At 38.7% G+C, this 19,745-nt stretch overlaps 1 protein-coding gene across 8 annotated transcripts in view; it reads right to left on the reverse strand.

Annotated features, from left to right (window-relative positions):
* The window catches only part of Acaca (acetyl-CoA carboxylase alpha), a 275,396-nt gene that overhangs the window by 196,831 nt on the left and 58,820 nt on the right, over positions 1–19,745 (reverse strand). For 7 of the 8 annotated variants that reach the window (XM_029483172.2, XM_029483174.2, XM_021178351.3 and 4 more), the window contains exons 2-3: positions 7,562–7,608; positions 3,718–3,967 (exon numbers count right to left, since the gene is read on the reverse strand). In XM_029483172.2, the coding sequence (XP_029339032.1) occupies positions 3,718–3,967; positions 7,562–7,608 (297 nt within the window). The remainder of the gene's footprint in view (positions 1–3,717; positions 3,968–7,561; positions 7,609–19,745) is intronic. The other variant, XM_021178350.3, reaches the window with a different exon arrangement.

Below are 19,745 nucleotides of genomic sequence, written 5' to 3' on the forward strand. Positions count from 1 at the left end.
TTCTCAAACAAGTCCCCAGTCACTATCACAAAAGGCAGAGTACAGGAGTGGGGTAATATAATTAAGAAAACTAAGCAGGGCCAGAGGTGGTGTATAAAATCCTTAACCTGACCATTCAGTATCTTTTTTAAAGATTTATTTATTTATTTTATGTATATGAATACACTGTAGCTGTCTTCAGACACACCAGAAGAGGGCATCAGATCCCATTACAGATGGTTGTGAGCCTCCATGTGGTTGCTGGGAATTGAACTCAGGATCTCTGGAAGAACAGTCAGTGCTCTTAACTGCTGAGCCATCTCTCTAGCCCCTGACCATTCAGTATTTTAACCACATTATTTTAAGGTGTTGAATACAAAATTGAGATGAAGTTTCAAATATAAACATGAAGGAGACTCTCAGTACCATAAGAGGTTAAAGACCAAAATGTGGGGAATACCTTGCTTATAACTGGACTTTAACCAGGAATTCGGTATACTAGCTGGACAAACTGTTTACAATCTTGTTTGACTGATAGCATGGGTTGACATCATGTGGTTTGTTTTAATACAAAATAATGTGACCTTAAGTGGCATCAGAGAAACTACCAAAATTAAAACAAATCAGACAACTCTATTAGATGCTACCAAATCACATACTAGTTACCAAAATTAAGATGTACATATTCGTCTTTTAAGTCTTTCTTCTTAATTCTGTTCAATTAACTAGTGGCTTTCAGAGATATCTCAACATAACTATAGCTGGTAAGCCCAGGTTGATCTTACCTAACAATAAAAAGTCTAGACAGTTCTTCAATGAAACTTCCCTGGTCCTATCAAATTCTATTTCTCAAGCTCTTATTTTCAAATACTTGGAAGATAAAGCTTTTGTTGACTCTAGAAAAGCACGATGCATGTCTTCACCCCTAGAAAAGTCTATTTTCTATTGCAGCTCATCCATCAGACCACTAAAATCTTCACTTAGCACCTAAAATGAAGCTCACAGCCATTATTCCACTTTGTTTCCGAGGCCTCTAGTTAAGACTCGTGAGAAGGGGTCTGTCTCCTTAACCTCTATCAAGGGTAAAAGATCAGGCTATTTATTCTAGAAGTTGCTAGTAAACTCAACCAGTTTATACTTAGTATTTTAAGAGTGAAAGCAGTGCTTGAATCATTATCTTCATTTTTCTCAGAGGAAATGAGTTCAAGGAAAAATTATGGATTGCCAATGATCACATACAATTTAACTAGCTACAGAGATCATTGAAGTCTTCCCATCAAAGAAAAAATTAAATTACTCCCAAGAACACTGCCATATCCACAGATAAAATGGATCGAGGATGAAACCTTGTTCTATTTGGAACACTAGCGAAGAAGTCAGTGGAAACTGGCCTCTGCCCAGGCTGCTGATCACACTCCTGCCCACGAGCAACCAACATGAGAGCTGTGGCAACAATGAGGCATCCAAGACATTCTCAGGCAGTCATGCCACTGGCCACACAGCCTCTGCCTGACAGCCATGGACCTTGGGAATGGCTTGGCACCTACACACTGCCTCAGAATACCATCAGCTGAGTTTCCTGTAATAGCATTTATTGCATCATTGACAAACTCAATGTCCTAATTCAACAACTGAACACTGTTTCACACAAAATTAAGCTAAGACAAATTTCTCAAAGAGCAGTGTGACTTCAAAGATTTAGTTTGAAGCTAGTCTTTCTCAATAGAGGACTATGGCATTTTGAGACTTATCCTTGATTATATGGGATGATATACTACATTACAAAAGTAGTGATGGTAGTGGTATTAAGACAGGATCTCCCTAGCACCTCTCTCCTCCATATGTGATTGGTCTCAGCAGTTCACGGCTCCCACACACTTCCAAGTGACTCTGAGGGGAAAGGCACCACCAGTCCTCACCCAAGGGTCAGCCCAAGTTAGTCATAAAGCAGCAAAGCATGTTTATATAAAGTCTTAACTTCTAGTCCCTGATGCTAGTGCTTCTTTTGACCTCAGGCTAGATATAATACTTTGTTCATTCACTCTAGAAAGCCAACCTTATCAGAAACTCCAAAGAAAAAGAAAAAGACAAAGACAAAGAAAAAAAAAAGGAAAACAAGACAAAGAAAAAGAAAAGATTGTAAGGTCAGGCAATCAGAGTAAAACAATTACAAAAATTCAACTGAGACATTTGAGTTTGAATTAACCAAGTTATTTTTCCTCATCAGATCTCTACAAAACACAAAAACATTTGGATCATCAAGCAAGGTAGTCTGTGCCTGAAATCACAGTGATTGGGAGTTAAGCCTAAGACATAAGAGATACAGTACTGACAATATATAAATACAGCACTAACACTTTAGGTAGGGCATTCGCTTCACTGCAAGTCCCCGGAACCATGAAATAAAACATAACTAAGTTGCTTTATTCTTCTGTCTTCCACATAGCTTAAATGGGAGTGATTATTAATATATACTAACTGCCTCATTTTACAGAAGCTACGATTCCAAGCCCCAGAGATAACAACAAAGAATTATCAAAATGGATTTTAGTATAGAATCAATATCTTCAGTATATAAAAAGCCTAATTATTTTATGACCCGTTAATAACAGACCATCAAGATAATAACAGTAGCAGCAGCTACCCTAATTTGTGTTTATCTAGCTTAGAACCTCAATATTTACCTTCAATGCACATTAAAATCATCTAGCTAACATTTTGTTTGTTGTTTTATTGTATATTTCTGTGTCTCTGTGTGTTCAAACTTCTAGAGATGAGGATAATTTCCTAAAGTTTACTCACAAAATATTTGATCCAAAATCCTTAAACCTAAGAATTAAAAAGTAAATGACTAGCCTAGTTGTCTAATCAGCCATCCATCAAAGGGTGTGGTGGCTTATACCAGTACCCAGCAGTCCAGCAGCTCTAGTACTCCCAAGCCAGGGCAGCAATATTAGGAGTTTAATGTCAGCCCGGGCTGGGCTACATAGTAAGTTTGAGGCCAGCCTAGGTTATATGAGACCCTGTCCCAGAACAAAACAAAAAACATTACTTTAACATGAGCGAGGTAGCACACACTTCTAATACCAGCACTAAGAAGGTGGAGTCAGGAGGATCAAGAATTCAGGAGTTTGGAGGTACATCAGACCCAGGTTCAAAAACAAAATGTCCATAGGCATAGTGTACAGTCTCAGCACTCAGGTAGCAAAAGCAGGAAGGTTTCAACAAGCTTCAGGTCAGCCTGTTCTATACAGGAAGTTCCAGTCCAACCTGGGTAACAGAACCCTGACTCAAAACACAAAAGAGAAAACCCCACAGGCTAAGGATGAAGATCAGTGGTTCATTCACCTAGCATGTATAAGGCTCTCGGTTCAGTTGCTAGCACTGATATGGGAGAGGAGGAAAGACTACAAATTTGGCCATGTCTGCAAAATTCCTATCCCTCACTGAGAGTTACAACGTCATTAATCAAAGTACTACAGAAGCTGAAATTCTTCAACCAAACTCTCCTTCACTGGGCCATACTGAAGGGCCTAGTGTGTATAAAGGATGGAAAAACTGAAGAGAACATGTAGGAAAAGATACTCCCCAAGCCTGAAAAGTGCATCATTTCCTAGTCATAGAAGATGGGCCAGGGGAATGGAGGTGAAATTAATATATTCTTATTCCTTTCAGAACATAAGCCGTGAAAATAACAAGACAGATTAAACACATTAACCATGAAGCAATTCTTCTCACCTCATGTGAAAGGCCAAACCATCCTGTAAGCCAGAGATCCCCAAATCAGAAAGTGTATCTGAGCTGACGGAGGCTGGCGACAGGGAGCCCTCCTTCTCTTCTAGGTCCAGCTTCACCAGGTTACTGATCTCATCTTCTGAGTTGTCTTCGGACACAGACCCAATTATGAATCGGGAGTGCTGGTTTAGCTCCAGAGTTTTGGCCAACGGAGATGGTTCATCCATTATTCTTTCGAAATAAGCTCTCAGAGCTATGGGAAAAATTAAGAGAAAAGTAGGTTATAAGCAATAACCTATAGATGAGAACACGCAAGGAAGTAAAGCCTAAACCACAAGTGGCTCGGAAATGAGTCTGAGTCTAAGAACTGGCTTGCTTGGCTACTCTTTTTGATTTTTTTTTTTTTTTTTTTTTTTAAACAGGGTTTGTCTGTGTAGCCTTAGCTGTCCAGGAACTCACTCTCCAGACCAGCCTGGCCTTGAACTCACAGGGATCCACTTACCTAAGCCTGGCTTCCATGGCTATTCTATTCCAGTTTGTTTGTTTCCTCCAAGGGAGGAAAAGCGAGGTTGTGGTGACTGTGCTTATAAATTAAAAGTTTTAGAAGTAGTTCTCACAGTGTACGCATTACCAATCTCTTCAGTAATTGAGTGAGAGTAAAGGGATAACTATACCAATGGGAACACTTTACTGTAAGCAAAGCTGTTGTGAGACTGTGATTCATCTGTAGCAGCGTGGGTAAAGAGTGCTAAAGAGTTTAGCAAGAGTGGCAGTTGCTTGAAACTGGGTGGTTAAACTACATAATGATCACCTGGTGCCAAACACAATACAATGAAAAGCTATGAATTTTATTAAACATATGTATTTAAAGTAAAACAACAAAACCTCTTGTGTGTACATGGGTTTTTTTTTTCAACTGATTATTTTAAAAATCTACCCCCAAATGTCTATTTTTGTTGTTCAGTTCTGTACACAGAATTGGTAGAGGGAGTGAATCTACTACCAAATTTTAAATCTGTACTCAAAGTGGTTGATGTGCCATCACAAACTCCATTTTTCTAGATAGTGGACCTTACTAGCTATCATCAGTAGCTAATGAACAAACCTAACCAAAAATAGTTACCAGTTCAAAGCCCCATAAGAAAACAAAACAAACAAACAAAAAAAACAAACAAACAAAGTTAAAAGTATTCTTTCCCTTCAACATACTTATTTTAAAAACTTTAAATCATGGTATGGTGGCACATGCCTTTAATCCCAGCACTCAAGAAGCAGAAGCAGGTAGATCTCTGTGAGTTCCAGGGCAGTCAGGGCTGTCAATCTGTATGTCAACTTGGTACTAAACAATGTGCAGCTTAACCAATCTTTTTAATTCAGAAAAAGGTTCCCAATCCTAATTTTATGGTGTTTCAAGGCATGAAACTATTAGAAAACAAATTATTGATAATTTTATATGCTATAACCCACTATTCAGCTATAAAAGTATGTGGAGAGCAGTGTTTGATCATATCAGACAAGAAAACATCTATATTTTGGTAGGGTGTAGTCATGGCTCTAAGGATTAAACCTCTACCATTGAGCAATACCCTTTGCCCTTTTCTACGTGTGTGTGTGTGTGTGTGTGTGTGTGTGTGTGTGTGTATGTGTGTGTGTTTTGAGATAGAGTCACACCAAACTACTCAGGCTGACCTTGAACTTGCTCTGTGGATCACCCTGGCTTTGAAATGTGAATCCCCGATCAGCCTTCTGAGGTATGGGGATTATACACTTCTGCCACCAGACTCGATTTTTAAATGTCTAGATGGCAGTGAGGATGTTAAAATTACACATCCACTATTCTTTTGGGGTGATCTGTAAGTCAGAGTTTATCTGTTTAGAGACATAATAATATTTTCAAATGCTAGGACAGCAAGGTTCCCAGAATGTGATTCCTGGACCTGGAGCTGCTCCTGGGGAATTTATAAGAGTGTGAATTCTTGGGCCTACCTTAAACCAATTGTTTCAGAAGCTTTAGAATGAAATATAATCATGGGTTTTTAAAAAGACACAAAGCTTAAAAACCACTGTGCCGCAAGAGAAAACAACAATAACAAACTGCCAGAAATACAAAATACACAGATGAAAATAAGAAAAAAAAATCTGTGAACATTCCGGAACAGAGTTGAAGAATGCTCATGCTAGCTTTTGTTTTCTAAACTAGCATAAATAAATACATACAGAAGTGAGAGAATGATGAGGAAGAGGTCTAAAGAGAGGGGCAGGGGGGAAACAAGGCAGGATAACATGGGGAAAGGAAGACAAAATATCACTTTTTCTGCTAGGTACAATCTAGACTTAAACATATCACTATATGAATATACATACATACATACATATGACATATAAGTACAAAATGAATATTTAAGGTAAGGAAGGGGACCAATTTAAGGTTAGGGGTGGGGAGGGGGATTGGGAAGGGGAGTGCAAGGGTGAATGTGAAAATAAAGTAACAAAAACATATTTAAAGTGGCACTTGCCTAGCATACAGGAGGCCCACTTCAATATCCAGCAATGGAAAAAACTGTCTATGTTTACTATACGTGTGCATTGCAATATTGTATTTCTTTCTTTTTTTCTTTTTTTTTTTTAAGTCTCCAAATTGTATGGAGTTCAGTCTAAAAGACAACCAAATCACTAGAAGAAAAGGGGAGGGCTGGTGAGATGGCTCAGCAGGTAAGACTGACTGCTCTTCTGAAGGTCCTGAGTTCAAATCCCAGCAACCACATGGTGGTTCACAACCATCTGTAATGAGATCTGACACTCTCTTCTGGTGTGTCTGAAGACAGCTACAGTGTACTTATGTATAATAATAAATAAATCTTTGGACCAGAGCGAGCAGAGGTCCTAAATTCCCAACAACCACATGAAGGCTCACAACCATCTGTACAGCTACAGTGTACTCATATACATAAAATAAATAAATAAATCTTTAAAAAAAAAAAAAGAAAAGAAAAAGTGAGTTAGGGAATAAGAGGAAAGGAAAAAGTGACATTCCAATACACTGACCATGTTAAAAATAATAAAAGATACAGCAACTGAGAGAATAAAAACATGAAGGCTGGCCAAGTATTTGGGAGAGGCAGGAAAGAGACAGCATCTCACAGCCAAGCTAACCCCAAACTTCTACAGCAGGGGATACCTATAGCTGGGATGACATCAGTACACCTCCACACCTGGCTCACAGCTGCTGCCTTCACAAGGGAACCAAGGCACACAGGTGTACATTTTAATTTATAATCTGACTGAAATCTGATGGTAACAAAAATAAAGTGAAATTCATGAGAAAGTAATGACGCTTGGAGATCATGAAAGTAAAGAAGGTCAGCATTAGTAAAATACAGTCCCTGGGCTGATGAATGAAAGGCTCAGCACAGCCCTTCACCCTGGCCTCTCCTAGCGGCCAGTACCCAGGCAGCCTTTTCTAAGGGTTGCACAGACTGGAAGCAGCCGTGTTTAACAACTGACGCCTGCCCAGCGGCAAGCACCTGTACGGAACACTGCTCCCTAGTGCAGGCATGTACGCCACCAGAAAGGGAGGTCATGCCTGGAAAATCACTGAGTAGCCATCCAGACACTCTAGAAGCTACCACAGCCTGTCCCATTTCCATTGATTCCAGTCCTAAATTAGAGAGAAGGTAGTGGGTCACCACCATTGTCATTGTCAGCCTCCCTGTTTGCTTGGGTCACTCACCCTAGGTCTGCCAATATTCTTTGTGGAAGACAACAGAAACCCACAGTTTAACATCTTAGCACATTAAAACTTTTACTACATTGTAAACATAAAAGACTATTATTATTTGAAACTGACCTCTTATAATTCTTATTGTCTCAGCAGATATCCGCCTCCAAAAAGAACTAAACAAAGAGAAAAACAGAGATTTGAAGGTTGCTTTTTCTGTTCATTTGGTTTTCTTTTTCTTCTTTTAAAAAACAATTTTTTTCTCAATTCCAGTTCTACTCAGTCTAGCACAAAAATAGCAAAATTCATAATATTATGTTTTCTGGTAAATATTAATCTAACTTCAAGCATAAAGTTCAGTAGTTTATTACTCAATGATATAAAACAAAAACATTTCACATTCAAAACTTTATTATATCTAAATCTACTAAACAGTGATCCAACTTTATTTCATAAAATAGCTTTCCTAAAAAAAAAAAAAAAACCATACTCAGAATCAATGCATTGCAACACCTACTACTTCTAACATTTCATTAAAAATAAGGCAATAAAGAGAAGATAATTTCATTTCCCAGAACTCAGGCTGAGTATGTTTACAAATGGTTACAAGCATTACAAAAACTAGAAACCAGGGAGAGGGCCACATTGCCATTATTCTAAGTCCTTAAACTCTAAAGGGCCAAAAAAGTATACTCCCCAAATCCTAGGTTTGCTTCTGAGCTAACAACTTAAAAGTATCCACGGAAGAAAGCCTCCATTTTGATTGTGTATCAAACACCCAGAAGCTTTGTAAAACTATGCCTGTGCAGTGGGACCTCTGGCCGAGGCCTGCAATCTTAGTATTTGAGAGGTAGAAGAAGATCAGGAGTTCCAGGAGTTCAAAGTTACCCTTGGCAACACAGAAAGATGTAGGCACAGCCTGCACTATATGAAACCCTGTCTCAAAAACAAATAAAAATAAAAAATAAATAACCTGGGAGGTGGTGCCAAACACGATTAATCCTAGCACTCAGGAAGCAATGGCAGGTGGTCAGCCTGGTCTACAAAGCAAGGTCAAAAACAGCCAGGGATAATAGATAGATAGATAGACTTTTTTAAGCTGTCTTTAAAACAAAACAAAAACCAAATTAAAAAACAAACAAACCTCAAAAATACTCATGTGTAAAATTTACTCCACATCTACTAAACAAGATCTGCAGTTGGAGGGGACACAGGTATCTCAATTATTTTTATGTGTCTGAGTGTTTTGCCTGCATGTCTGCCTGGTACCCATGGAGGTCAGAAGGGGGCATTGGATTTCCTAGAACTGGAGTCACAGAAATAGAACCAGGGTCACTTGAAAGAATAGCCAATGCTAATAACTGATGAGCCATCTCTCTAGCTCCAGATTTTTAAAGATTGGTTCTTTTGGGCATTTCATACAACATGCTTTGATAATATTGACCCTACCCTAGATATCTTTTTTTTTTTTTTTTTTTTTTTTTGGTTTTTCGAGACAGGGTTTCTCTGTATAGCCCTGGCTGTACTGGAACTCATTTTGTAGACCAGGCTGGCGTCGAACTCAGAAATCCTCCTGCCTCTGCCTCCCAAGTGCTGGGATTAAAGGCGTGCACCGGGCTGCTGAGATGGCTCAGTGGGTAAGAGCACCCGACTGCTCTTCCAAAGGTCCAGAGTTCAAATCCCAGCAACCACATGGTGGCTCACAACCATCTGTAACGAGATCTGGTGCCCTCTTCTGGAGTGTCTGAAGACAGCTACAGTGTACTTACATATAATAAATAAATAAATCTTTAAAAAAAAAAAAAAAAAAGGCGTGCGCCACCACCACCCAGCTTTAGATATCTTAATTTTAAATCAGTTGATAATACTAGTGTCTGAAAGTCTGAGGTAGAAGGATGGTCAATTCCCAACCAGCCTGGGCCTCATGAGACCTTTTCTAAAACATAAAAAAGATGACTTATACAAAATCTGGCAATCTAAATTAAATCCCAGAATCCACATAGCAAGTTGTCCTCTGACCTCCACAGGTATGCTATGGCTTGCACAAACACAAACCCTAATAAAATAGCTAATTTTTTTTAAAAGAAAAAAAATAGGATTTAGTTGTTGGTAGTAGAAGGTTAGATGGCTCAGTAAAATGTACTTGCCACCAAGTCTGAAGATCTGAGTTCCACAAAATAAAAGGACTCCTGAAAGTTGACTTCCACATATGTAAGCTCAATTCCCCCCACACACAATATGTGAGGTGTGTATTGTCTTCTCTCCTCCCCCTCTCTCTCACAGACACAGTAAATGTATAAAAAATTAAAAAATTTAGTTTTTGGTTAAGTATCTACAAACAGCCAGATATATTCTGGGAAAGTAGAAAAAGTACTAAGTAACTAGGTAAACCCACAAAGCCAAAAGTCACACAGAATCTCCAAAACATTTCACCTATGCCATGAAAGAACTAAGTAAAGCAAGGGCCAGCTGAGCTTGTTTCAGAAGCTTCTGATCATTCCATTTCCCTGAATCTCACGAGGCCAGCTACCAGCCTGATCAAAGGCTGCGTCTAGTTCTCCAGAAAGGGTCAGTTTCCATCCTGGAGAATACCAACAAGAGGAAAAGGTACTCTTACCATACTAAAGCTGGATACATTAAGTAAACATAGTAAACATAGTAAGTCACAAGATCTTTTGTAGACTCTGAACAGCTGAAACACTGGGGTTGGGTAGGATGGAGGTGTTAGATAATGCAGGGTCCTTAAGCTAGCAACACTGAGGTGCCTAAGTTTCCCACCAGATGGCCCTTAGATGAAGCTAACAGTCAGTAAGGCCCATTCAAACTGTCACAAGCTCTCATCACCTCTTCTGTCCACCTTCTAAAATACAAGCAGGCAACTAAGTATTATTATTACCAGATGTCTGAAAAAGTATCCAAATGAAAGAATCAAGAATAACTACTTGTAACGTCAAAAAACACATAACCAAAGAGTATGAAAAACAAAATATAACTATGGGGATAAAATAGAAAGATAGAAGGGCTCAATTCCACTTTTGTGTTTACTCCCTCCAGTCACAAAACCCTAGTCAGCCCATGAGAAAATACTAGACCAATTCAAATTGAAGGACAGTCTTCAAACTTGAAAGTCACTGAGAAAGGTTAAAAACTTTCATAAAGAAAGTACATAACCACCAAACTCAAAGCAGTATCATGATTGAGCTTCCTACAGGAAAACCCTATGTGGGTAGAGGGGTAAAGTCTGAAAAATCTCTGCAGCAAACAATACTCTCTGATGAGAATTTCTACTGCTTCTTGTGTGTGTGTGTGTGTGTGTGTGTTGGGACTGAGAATTTCTACTGCTTCTTTTGTGTGTGTGTGTGTGTGTGTGTGTGTGTGTGTGTGTGTGTGTGTGTGTGTTGGGACTGAGCAACCCAGAGCCCCCAGAGGCTGGGTAAATGTCCTGTCAGTAAGCACACGCAATCTCCAATGTTAACTTCTTAGGTTTGATAAAGGTACTGTGACCATGTGAAATGTCCGTACTGAGTGAAGCTTAGTCAAAAGTGTGCAGAGCTCTCTGTGAAATATTCCCACTCAACTTTTCTTTAACTCTAAAATTACTACCTAAAAAAGTCAAAATCTAAAGAGCTATCATTGCTATCCTAAGTCATCTAAGAGAGAATAGTACATATGCAAAACACAAATGGTATACTTTTTAAAGAAATACTAAAAATAACAAATATATACATGTGTTGGCACAGACTTGTGATCCCAGGAGGCTCACATCAAGATCAGGGCTAGCCTTGACTACACAAAAAGTCTCTGTCTCAGAAAAAAAAATACAAAGAAAAAAAAAAACTATAAATAATTTTTTATTTTTTACTACAGTATCTCATTGTTACAAAGGCTGACCTCAATTTTATGGGCTCGAGTGAGTAATCTCATATTTAAGTTTACATTTAAAGATGAATATTACTTGTTACAGTTTGTTCATTTATTTGTCTGTGCCCACATACAAGTGTGTGTGTGTAAGTTAAAAGACAACCTGAGGGAGTCCGATCCTCCTTCCACCACTTGAGTCCTGGGGTTGAAACTCAAGCGCTCAGGCTTGGCCAGAAAGTGCCCTTACCCACTACTGAGCCATCTCTCTGGCCCAGAAATAATTCTTAAAGCTTAAAAACAAAAAAACAAATAAGTAGTAAGTAAGATTTTTAAAATTAAAAAAAAAAAAGCAGTAAAAACATATCTATGGATCATAACACTCCTTGACAAAATACATGAATATTTTTAAAACTTAAAGTTAAAAATATAATTGCAGCAATAAAAATGCTTACTACAAAAAGATAAAAGATACAACTATGGAAATGTACTCATGAATCAGAAAAAGTTAAGGAGAAAACAGTAAGAAACAAAGAAAGTTAAAGAGCCTACTAAAAAGGCCCAATTGTGAAAAACAGCTCCTAAAAGAACAAAATCAAGGGCAAATAATAATAATGATGATGATGATGATGATGATACAATTCAATTAAAAACTTCCCAGTATGAGAGGGCATGACTTTCAAATTAAGATGGGTCGCTAATAAGCTGTATGAGTAGATCTATGGTAGAGTCCTTGCCTAGTATCCATGAAGCCCTGGGTTCAATCCCCAGATAGGAAAAGAGAAAGCCAGAGACAGAAAGAGAGAGACAGAGAGAGAGAGTGTGTGTCCATAGAGTACCTATCACAAAAAGAACACAAAAGATCTGATAAACTTCCAGAGAGGAAAAAAAAGTGTCTTCATGCAAATAGTCAAGATTCAGAATGCTGGTGGGCCAGCTGTGGCAGGCTTTTAATCTCAGCTACTCATGAAGCCGAGGCAAGACAATACAATGAGTTCAATTCTGAGTACAGTTAGACACTATCTCACTTTTTTTTTAAAAAGCACAGACCTTGTGATGCACACCTTTAATCCCACTACTCAGGAGGCAGAGGCAGGCATAGATTCCTGTAAGTTTGAGGCTAACTCGATCTATGTGTTAAGTTTCAGGATAGCCCCCCGTCTCCAAAAAAAAGGAAAAAGAAAAAGGAAAAGGAAAAGAAAAAGAAAAAAAAAAAAAAGGTATTGCTGAGATGAGTAAGAAATCTTAAATGGAAATATTAAATCACATATTTTTACATTTATGTTAAATGAGGGGGTAGCATAAGTGAGTGAATTTGAACCAGAAAATGTCCTAATTATTAAAAGAAATAAGCAGAAGTATGTATGGGTTCTTCAGCTTAGTTTAAAATGACTCATAAAAAAAAATACATACATATAATAATATGAGAGCAGTAAAGCAAATGTGACAAAATGTTAAAAATGGATGAATCTAGATCAAGGGAACATTGATATTTATTGCGTTATTCTTTTTAAGCTGAATTTTTTTAAATAAAAAGTTAAAAATTATTTTCCTCCCATGTATTCTTTCTCAAGATGCCACTAAAGACTATTCCCCACAAAAGTGGGGAAAATAAACCAAGCGTGTGGAAGCTGTGGGACATGAATTCTCCCGCCCAGAAAAGACAGGAAAGAAATCCCTAGCGTGATAGTGAAGAGGGGGCCAGGATGACCATGAAGTGCCAGATGCAAGAGGCAAGCGATTTAGGCTGGAGTCAGCCAGGAGTTTGAGCGATATTTTATAGATGAAAATTAATGGACTATCTGGCTCCTATCAGTGTCCTGAGAAAGTGGTACACTCACAGAAAGCTACCAACAGAAATAAAGACCATTATTACCTCCAAAGTAATAACTGTACAGGATACAACTAAACCCTGTACAGCATTTACCTATTCGTAATATAAACTTTCTGATAAAAATAAGACTATAATCTATTGTAAGGTATCAGTAGGCAATGCTTACTATTTGTGAGAAATCAAGATGCAATCAGGCAAGCATATTGTTCACACAAAAAGATATATCACAAGTATATCTGCCCAGAGAAACTAAAGTAGGAATCAGTAGGATTTTAATCAACTTTGTGAACCACGAAACTTTTTAAGCTATCTATAAGGGGTTAGAAATGGGGCTAAGGGGCTGGAGAGATGGCTCAGTGGTTAAGAGAATAGACTACTCTTCCAGAGATCCTGAGTTCAAATCCCAGCAACCACATGGTAGCTCACAACCATCTGGAATGAGATCTGATGCTCTCTTCGGGTGTGTCTGAAGACAGCTACAGTGTATTCATATACATAAAACAAATTACTAATTTTTTTTTAAAAAGGAAAGTGTCAGCCGGGCGTGGTGGCGCACGCCTTTAATCCCAGCACTCGGGAGGCAGAGGCAGGCGGATTTCTGAGTTCGAGGCCAGCCTGGTCTACAGAGTGAGTTCCAGGACAGCCAGGGCTATACAGAGAAACCCTGTCTCGAAAAAACCAAAAAAAAAAAAAATAAAAAAAAATAAAAAGGAAAGTGTCTAAAAAAAAAGAAAGAAAGAAAGAAATGTGGCCAAGTGCTGATCTAGGGTGTGTGAAGCCCTGGATTCAATATAACAGCGGGAGAGAGAAGGGGACTTGCCAGGTAAAGAGTGACCCCAGACCCCAAGGGTAATAAATATAAATCTATGTAAATTAAGAGATGTATAACATTTAGACAACTTTAATTCCATCACTTGGAAGCCAGAGGCAAGTGAATCTCTTGAGTTCTGGGCCAACCAAGGTTATATAAAGAGACTTTATCTCAAACAAACAAAAAATTTATAATTTCTTAAATGTTAAGTTATCTAACCAGGCATGGAGATACAAACCTGTCACCTCAGTACTTGGGAGGAACAGAAAGAAGAAGCAGACTTCATAGTCAGCCTTGGCTATACTGGCCACAATGTGAGTTGGAGGCCACCAGTAAACTGGATAAAACCATGTCTGAAAACAAGCAACTGACTCGGGTGAAGGACCAGGAGGTTCTAATCCCACACAAGAGGCAAGAGATTGTTGAACTCAAGGTCAGCCTGAGTGAATACCAAGCCAACTTGTAAGATGTCTCAAAGGACAAATAGTAAAATATCTCATAACTACTAGGCACAGACCTTTAATCCTATCTCATACATAAAATCCTATCTCAAACAACAATAACAAGTAAAGACTTGCAGACAGACAGCTCTAGGTAGGCATAAGCATGTGGCTATCAGACAGAGAAACCCTGTCTCAGAAAACAAAACAAACAAAAAAGATACTAAAAACAGTTTGCTACTTGTGTGGCATCTATAAAACAAAGATGAAAGGGTAGCCACTGCTTTACTCTTTTATACTTAAATTCTGAACTTAACTTGCATATGCATCATGACCTGAAGACTTTAAAGTAAGCTTAGTAGACAGTTTTCCTTTAATCTGAGCCGATATGACCCCTTATCTTGAGCATTTAGATAACTAAAACATTATTCACATATTAGCACCATATATCTTACTGTGTAATTGACTCTTAAGTCATCTTGTGGATAAAGATGGGAAAAATTATTCTCTTTAGAGTCACATGCCCCAATATTGCATAATGCTGCATAAATACCAGACTTTGATGGGTTGTTATAGGGTTAAAAAACTAGGAGACATGAACTAAGTATTTCTTTCAAATAGTGTCCTTTGAAAACCTAAGGCATTTCCATTTTTGAATTTAAAAAGCTCTGAAATAGGGCTGGAGAGATGGCTCAGTGGGTAAGAGCACCCGACTGCTCTTCCGAAGGTCCGGAGTTCAAATCCCAGCAACCACACGGTGGCTCACAACCATCCATAATGAGATCTGATGCCCTCTTCTGGAGTGTCTGAAAACAGCTACAGTGTACTTACATATAATAAATAAATAAATCTTAAAAAAAAAAAAAAAGCTCTGAAATATTTCATAGTACAGCATCTAAAGAGCTATACCAACAATCTGGGTATCCCCATTACCTCAGAGTCTCAAGGACTGGAAGACTTTCTTACAAAAATATTGCTAGTGCACATTTTCAATCCCAACACTTAGTAGGCAGAGGCCAGTTTGGTCTACAGAGTTCCAAGATAGCCAAGACTCCACAGAGAAACCCTATCTCAAAAAACAAACAAAAAAATATTGCTTGGCTAGGTACTATGTCTGAGACCAGCCTGTGCTACATAAGATCCTATCTCAAACAACAATAACAACAAATAAACAGCCGGGCGTGGTGGCGCACGCCTTTAATCCCAGCACTCGGGAGGCAGAGGCAGGCGGATTTCTGAGTTCGAGGCCAGCCTGGTCTACAGAGTGAGTTCCAGGACAGCCAGGGCTATACAGAGAAACCCTGTCTCGAAAAAACCAAAAAAAAAAAAAATAAAAAAAAATAAAAAGGAAAGTGTCTAAAAAAAAAGAAAGAAAGAAAGAAATGTGGCCAAGTGCTGATCTAGGGTGTGTGAAGCCCTGGATTCAATATAACAGCGGGAGAGAGAAGGGGACTTGCCAGGTAAAGAGTGACCCCAGACCCCAAGGGTAATAAATATAAATCTATGTAAATTAAGAGATGTATAACATTTAGACAACTTTAATTCCATCACTTGGAAGCCAGAGGCAAGTGAATCTCTTGAGTTCTGGGCCAACCAAGGTTATATAAAGAGACTTTATCTCAAACAAACAAAAAATTTATAATTTCTTAAATGTTAAGTTATCTAACCAGGCATGGAGATACAAACCTGTCACCTCAGTACTTGGGAGGAACAGAAAGAAGAAGCAGACTTCATAGTCAGCCTTGGCTATACTGGCCACAATGTGAGTTGGAGGCCACCAGTAAACTGGATAAAACCATGTCTGAAAACAAGCAACTGACTCGGGTGAAGGACCAGGAGGTTCTAATCCCACACAAGAGGCAAGAGATTGTTGAACTCAAGGTCAGCCTGAGTGAATACCAAGCCAACTTGTAAGATGTCTCAAAGGACAAATAGTAAAATATCTCATAACTACTAGGCACAGACCTTTAATCCTATCTCATACATAAAATCCTATCTCAAACAACAATAACAAGTAAAGACTTGCAGACAGACAGCTCTAGGTAGGCATAAGCATGTGGCTATCAGACAGAGAAACCCTGTCTCAGAAAACAAAACAAACAAAAAAGATACTAAAAACAGTTTGCTACTTGTGTGGCATCTATAAAACAAAGATGAAAGGGTAGCCACTGCTTTACTCTTTTATACTTAAATTCTGAACTTAACTTGCATATGCATCATGACCTGAAGACTTTAAAGTAAGCTTAGTAGACAGTTTTCCTTTAATCTGAGCCGATATGACCCCTTATCTTGAGCATTTAGATAACTAAAACATTATTCACATATTAGCACCATATATCTTACTGTGTAATTGACTCTTAAGTCATCTTGTGGATAAAGATGGGAAAAATTATTCTCTTTAGAGTCACATGCCCCAATATTGCATAATGCTGCATAAATACCAGACTTTGATGGGTTGTTATAGGGTTAAAAAACTAGGAGACATGAACTAAGTATTTCTTTCAAATAGTGTCCTTTGAAAACCTAAGGCATTTCCATTTTTGAATTTAAAAAGCTCTGAAATAGGGCTGGAGAGATGGCTCAGTGGGTAAGAGCACCCGACTGCTCTTCCGAAGGTCCGGAGTTCAAATCCCAGCAACCACACGGTGGCTCACAACCATCCATAATGAGATCTGATGCCCTCTTCTGGAGTGTCTGAAAACAGCTACAGTGTACTTACATATAATAAATAAATAAATCTTAAAAAAAAAAAAAAAGCTCTGAAATATTTCATAGTACAGCATCTAAAGAGCTATACCAACAATCTGGGTATCCCCATTACCTCAGAGTCTCAAGGACTGGAAGACTTTCTTACAAAAATATTGCTAGTGCACATTTTCAATCCCAACACTTAGTAGGCAGAGGCCAGTTTGGTCTACAGAGTTCCAAGATAGCCAAGACTCCACAGAGAAACCCTATCTCAAAAAACAAACAAAAAAATATTGCTTGGCTAGGTACTATGTCTGAGACCAGCCTGTGCTACATAAGATCCTATCTCAAACAACAATAACAACAAATAAACAGCCGGGCGTGGTGGCGCACGCCTTTAATCCCAGCACTCGGGAGGCAGAGGCAGGCGGATTTCTGAGTTCGAGGCCAGCCTGGTCTACAGAGTGAGTTCCAGGACAGCCAGGGCTATACAGAGAAACCCTGTCTCGAAAAAACCAAAAAAAAAAAAAATAAAAAAAAATAAAAAGGAAAGTGTCTAAAAAAAAAGAAAGAAAGAAAGAAATGTGGCCAAGTGCTGATCTAGGGTGTGTGAAGCCCTGGATTCAATATAACAGCGGGAGAGAGAAGGGGACTTGCCAGGTAAAGAGTGACCCCAGACCCCAAGGGTAATAAATATAAATCTATGTAAATTAAGAGATGTATAACATTTAGACAACTTTAATTCCATCACTTGGAAGCCAGAGGCAAGTGAATCTCTTGAGTTCTGGGCCAACCAAGGTTATATAAAGAGACTTTATCTCAAACAAACAAAAAATTTATAATTTCTTAAATGTTAAGTTATCTAACCAGGCATGGAGATACAAACCTGTCACCTCAGTACTTGGGAGGAACAGAAAGAAGAAGCAGACTTCATAGTCAGCCTTGGCTATACTGGCCACAATGTGAGTTGGAGGCCACCAGTAAACTGGATAAAACCATGTCTGAAAACAAGCAACTGACTCGGGTGAAGGACCAGGAGGTTCTAATCCCACACAAGAGGCAAGAGATTGTTGAACTCAAGGTCAGCCTGAGTGAATACCAAGCCAACTTGTAAGATGTCTCAAAGGACAAATAGTAAAATATCTCATAACTACTAGGCACAGACCTTTAATCCTATCTCATACATAAAATCCTATCTCAAACAACAATAACAAGTAAAGACTTGCAGACAGACAGCTCTAGGTAGGCATAAGCATGTGGCTATCAGACAGAGAAACCCTGTCTCAGAAAACAAAACAAACAAAAAAGATACTAAAAACAGTTTGCTACTTGTGTGGCATCTATAAAACAAAGATGAAAGGGTAGCCACTGCTTTACTCTTTTATACTTAAATTCTGAACTTAACTTGCATATGCATCATGACCTGAAGACTTTAAAGTAAGCTTAGTAGACAGTTTTCCTTTAATCTGAGCCGATATGACCCCTTATCTTGAGCATTTAGATAACTAAAACATTATTCACATATTAGCACCATATATCTTACTGTGTAATTGACTCTTAAGTCATCTTGTGGATAAAGATGGGAAAAATTATTCTCTTTAGAGTCACATGCCCCAATATTGCATAATGCTGCATAAATACCAGACTTTGATGGGTTGTTATAGGGTTAAAAAACTAGGAGACATGAACTAAGTATTTCTTTCAAATAGTGTCCTTTGAAAACCTAAGGCATTTCCATTTTTGAATTTAAAAAGCTCTGAAATAGGGCTGGAGAGATGGCTCAGTGGGTAAGAGCACCCGACTGCTCTTCCGAAGGTCCGGAGTTCAAATCCCAGCAACCACACGGTGGCTCACAACCATCCATAATGAGATCTGATGCCCTCTTCTGGAGTGTCTGAAAACAGCTACAGTGTACTTACATATAATAAATAAATAAATCTTAAAAAAAAAAAAAAAGCTCTGAAATATTTCATAGTACAGCATCTAAAGAGCTATACCAACAATCTGGGTATCCCCATTACCTCAGAGTCTCAAGGACTGGAAGACTTTCTTACAAAAATATTGCTAGTGCACATTTTCAATCCCAACACTTAGTAGGCAGAGGCCAGTTTGGTCTACAGAGTTCCAAGATAGCCAAGACTCCACAGAGAAACCCTATCTCAAAAAACAAACAAAAAAATATTGCTTGGCTAGGTACTATGTCTGAGACCAGCCTGTGCTACATAAGATCCTATCTCAAACAACAATAACAACAAATAAACAGCCGGGCGTGGTGGCGCACGCCTTTAATCCCAGCACTCGGGAGGCAGAGGCAGGCGGATTTCTGAGTTCGAGGCCAGCCTGGTCTACAAAGTGAGTGCCAGGACAGCCAGGGCTACACAGAGAAACCCTGTCTCGAAAAACCAAAAAAAAAAAAAAAAAAAAAAAATTTTAGTTGACCTATGAAACATTAGATCAGATGATGAAATACATATAAACTGCTAGTTTTAAATGAAAAGAACCATTGAAAAAATATCCCTGCCAAACAGTGGTAGCACACACCTTTAGTCCCAGCTCTGGGAAGACAGAGGCAGGAGGAGCTTGGGACCAGGCTAATCTACAGAGTTCCAAGACAGCCAGGGCTACGCAGGAAACCCTGTATGGAGGGGGGGGGGGGGGGAATCATATAAAGTGGAAAAATGG

Source organism: Mus caroli, unplaced genomic scaffold (genome assembly GCF_978045245.1).
Source record: "Mus caroli unplaced genomic scaffold, Mus_caroli_1 scaffold_13, whole genome shotgun sequence".
Taxonomy (NCBI): Eukaryota; Metazoa; Chordata; class Mammalia; order Rodentia; family Muridae; genus Mus; species Mus caroli.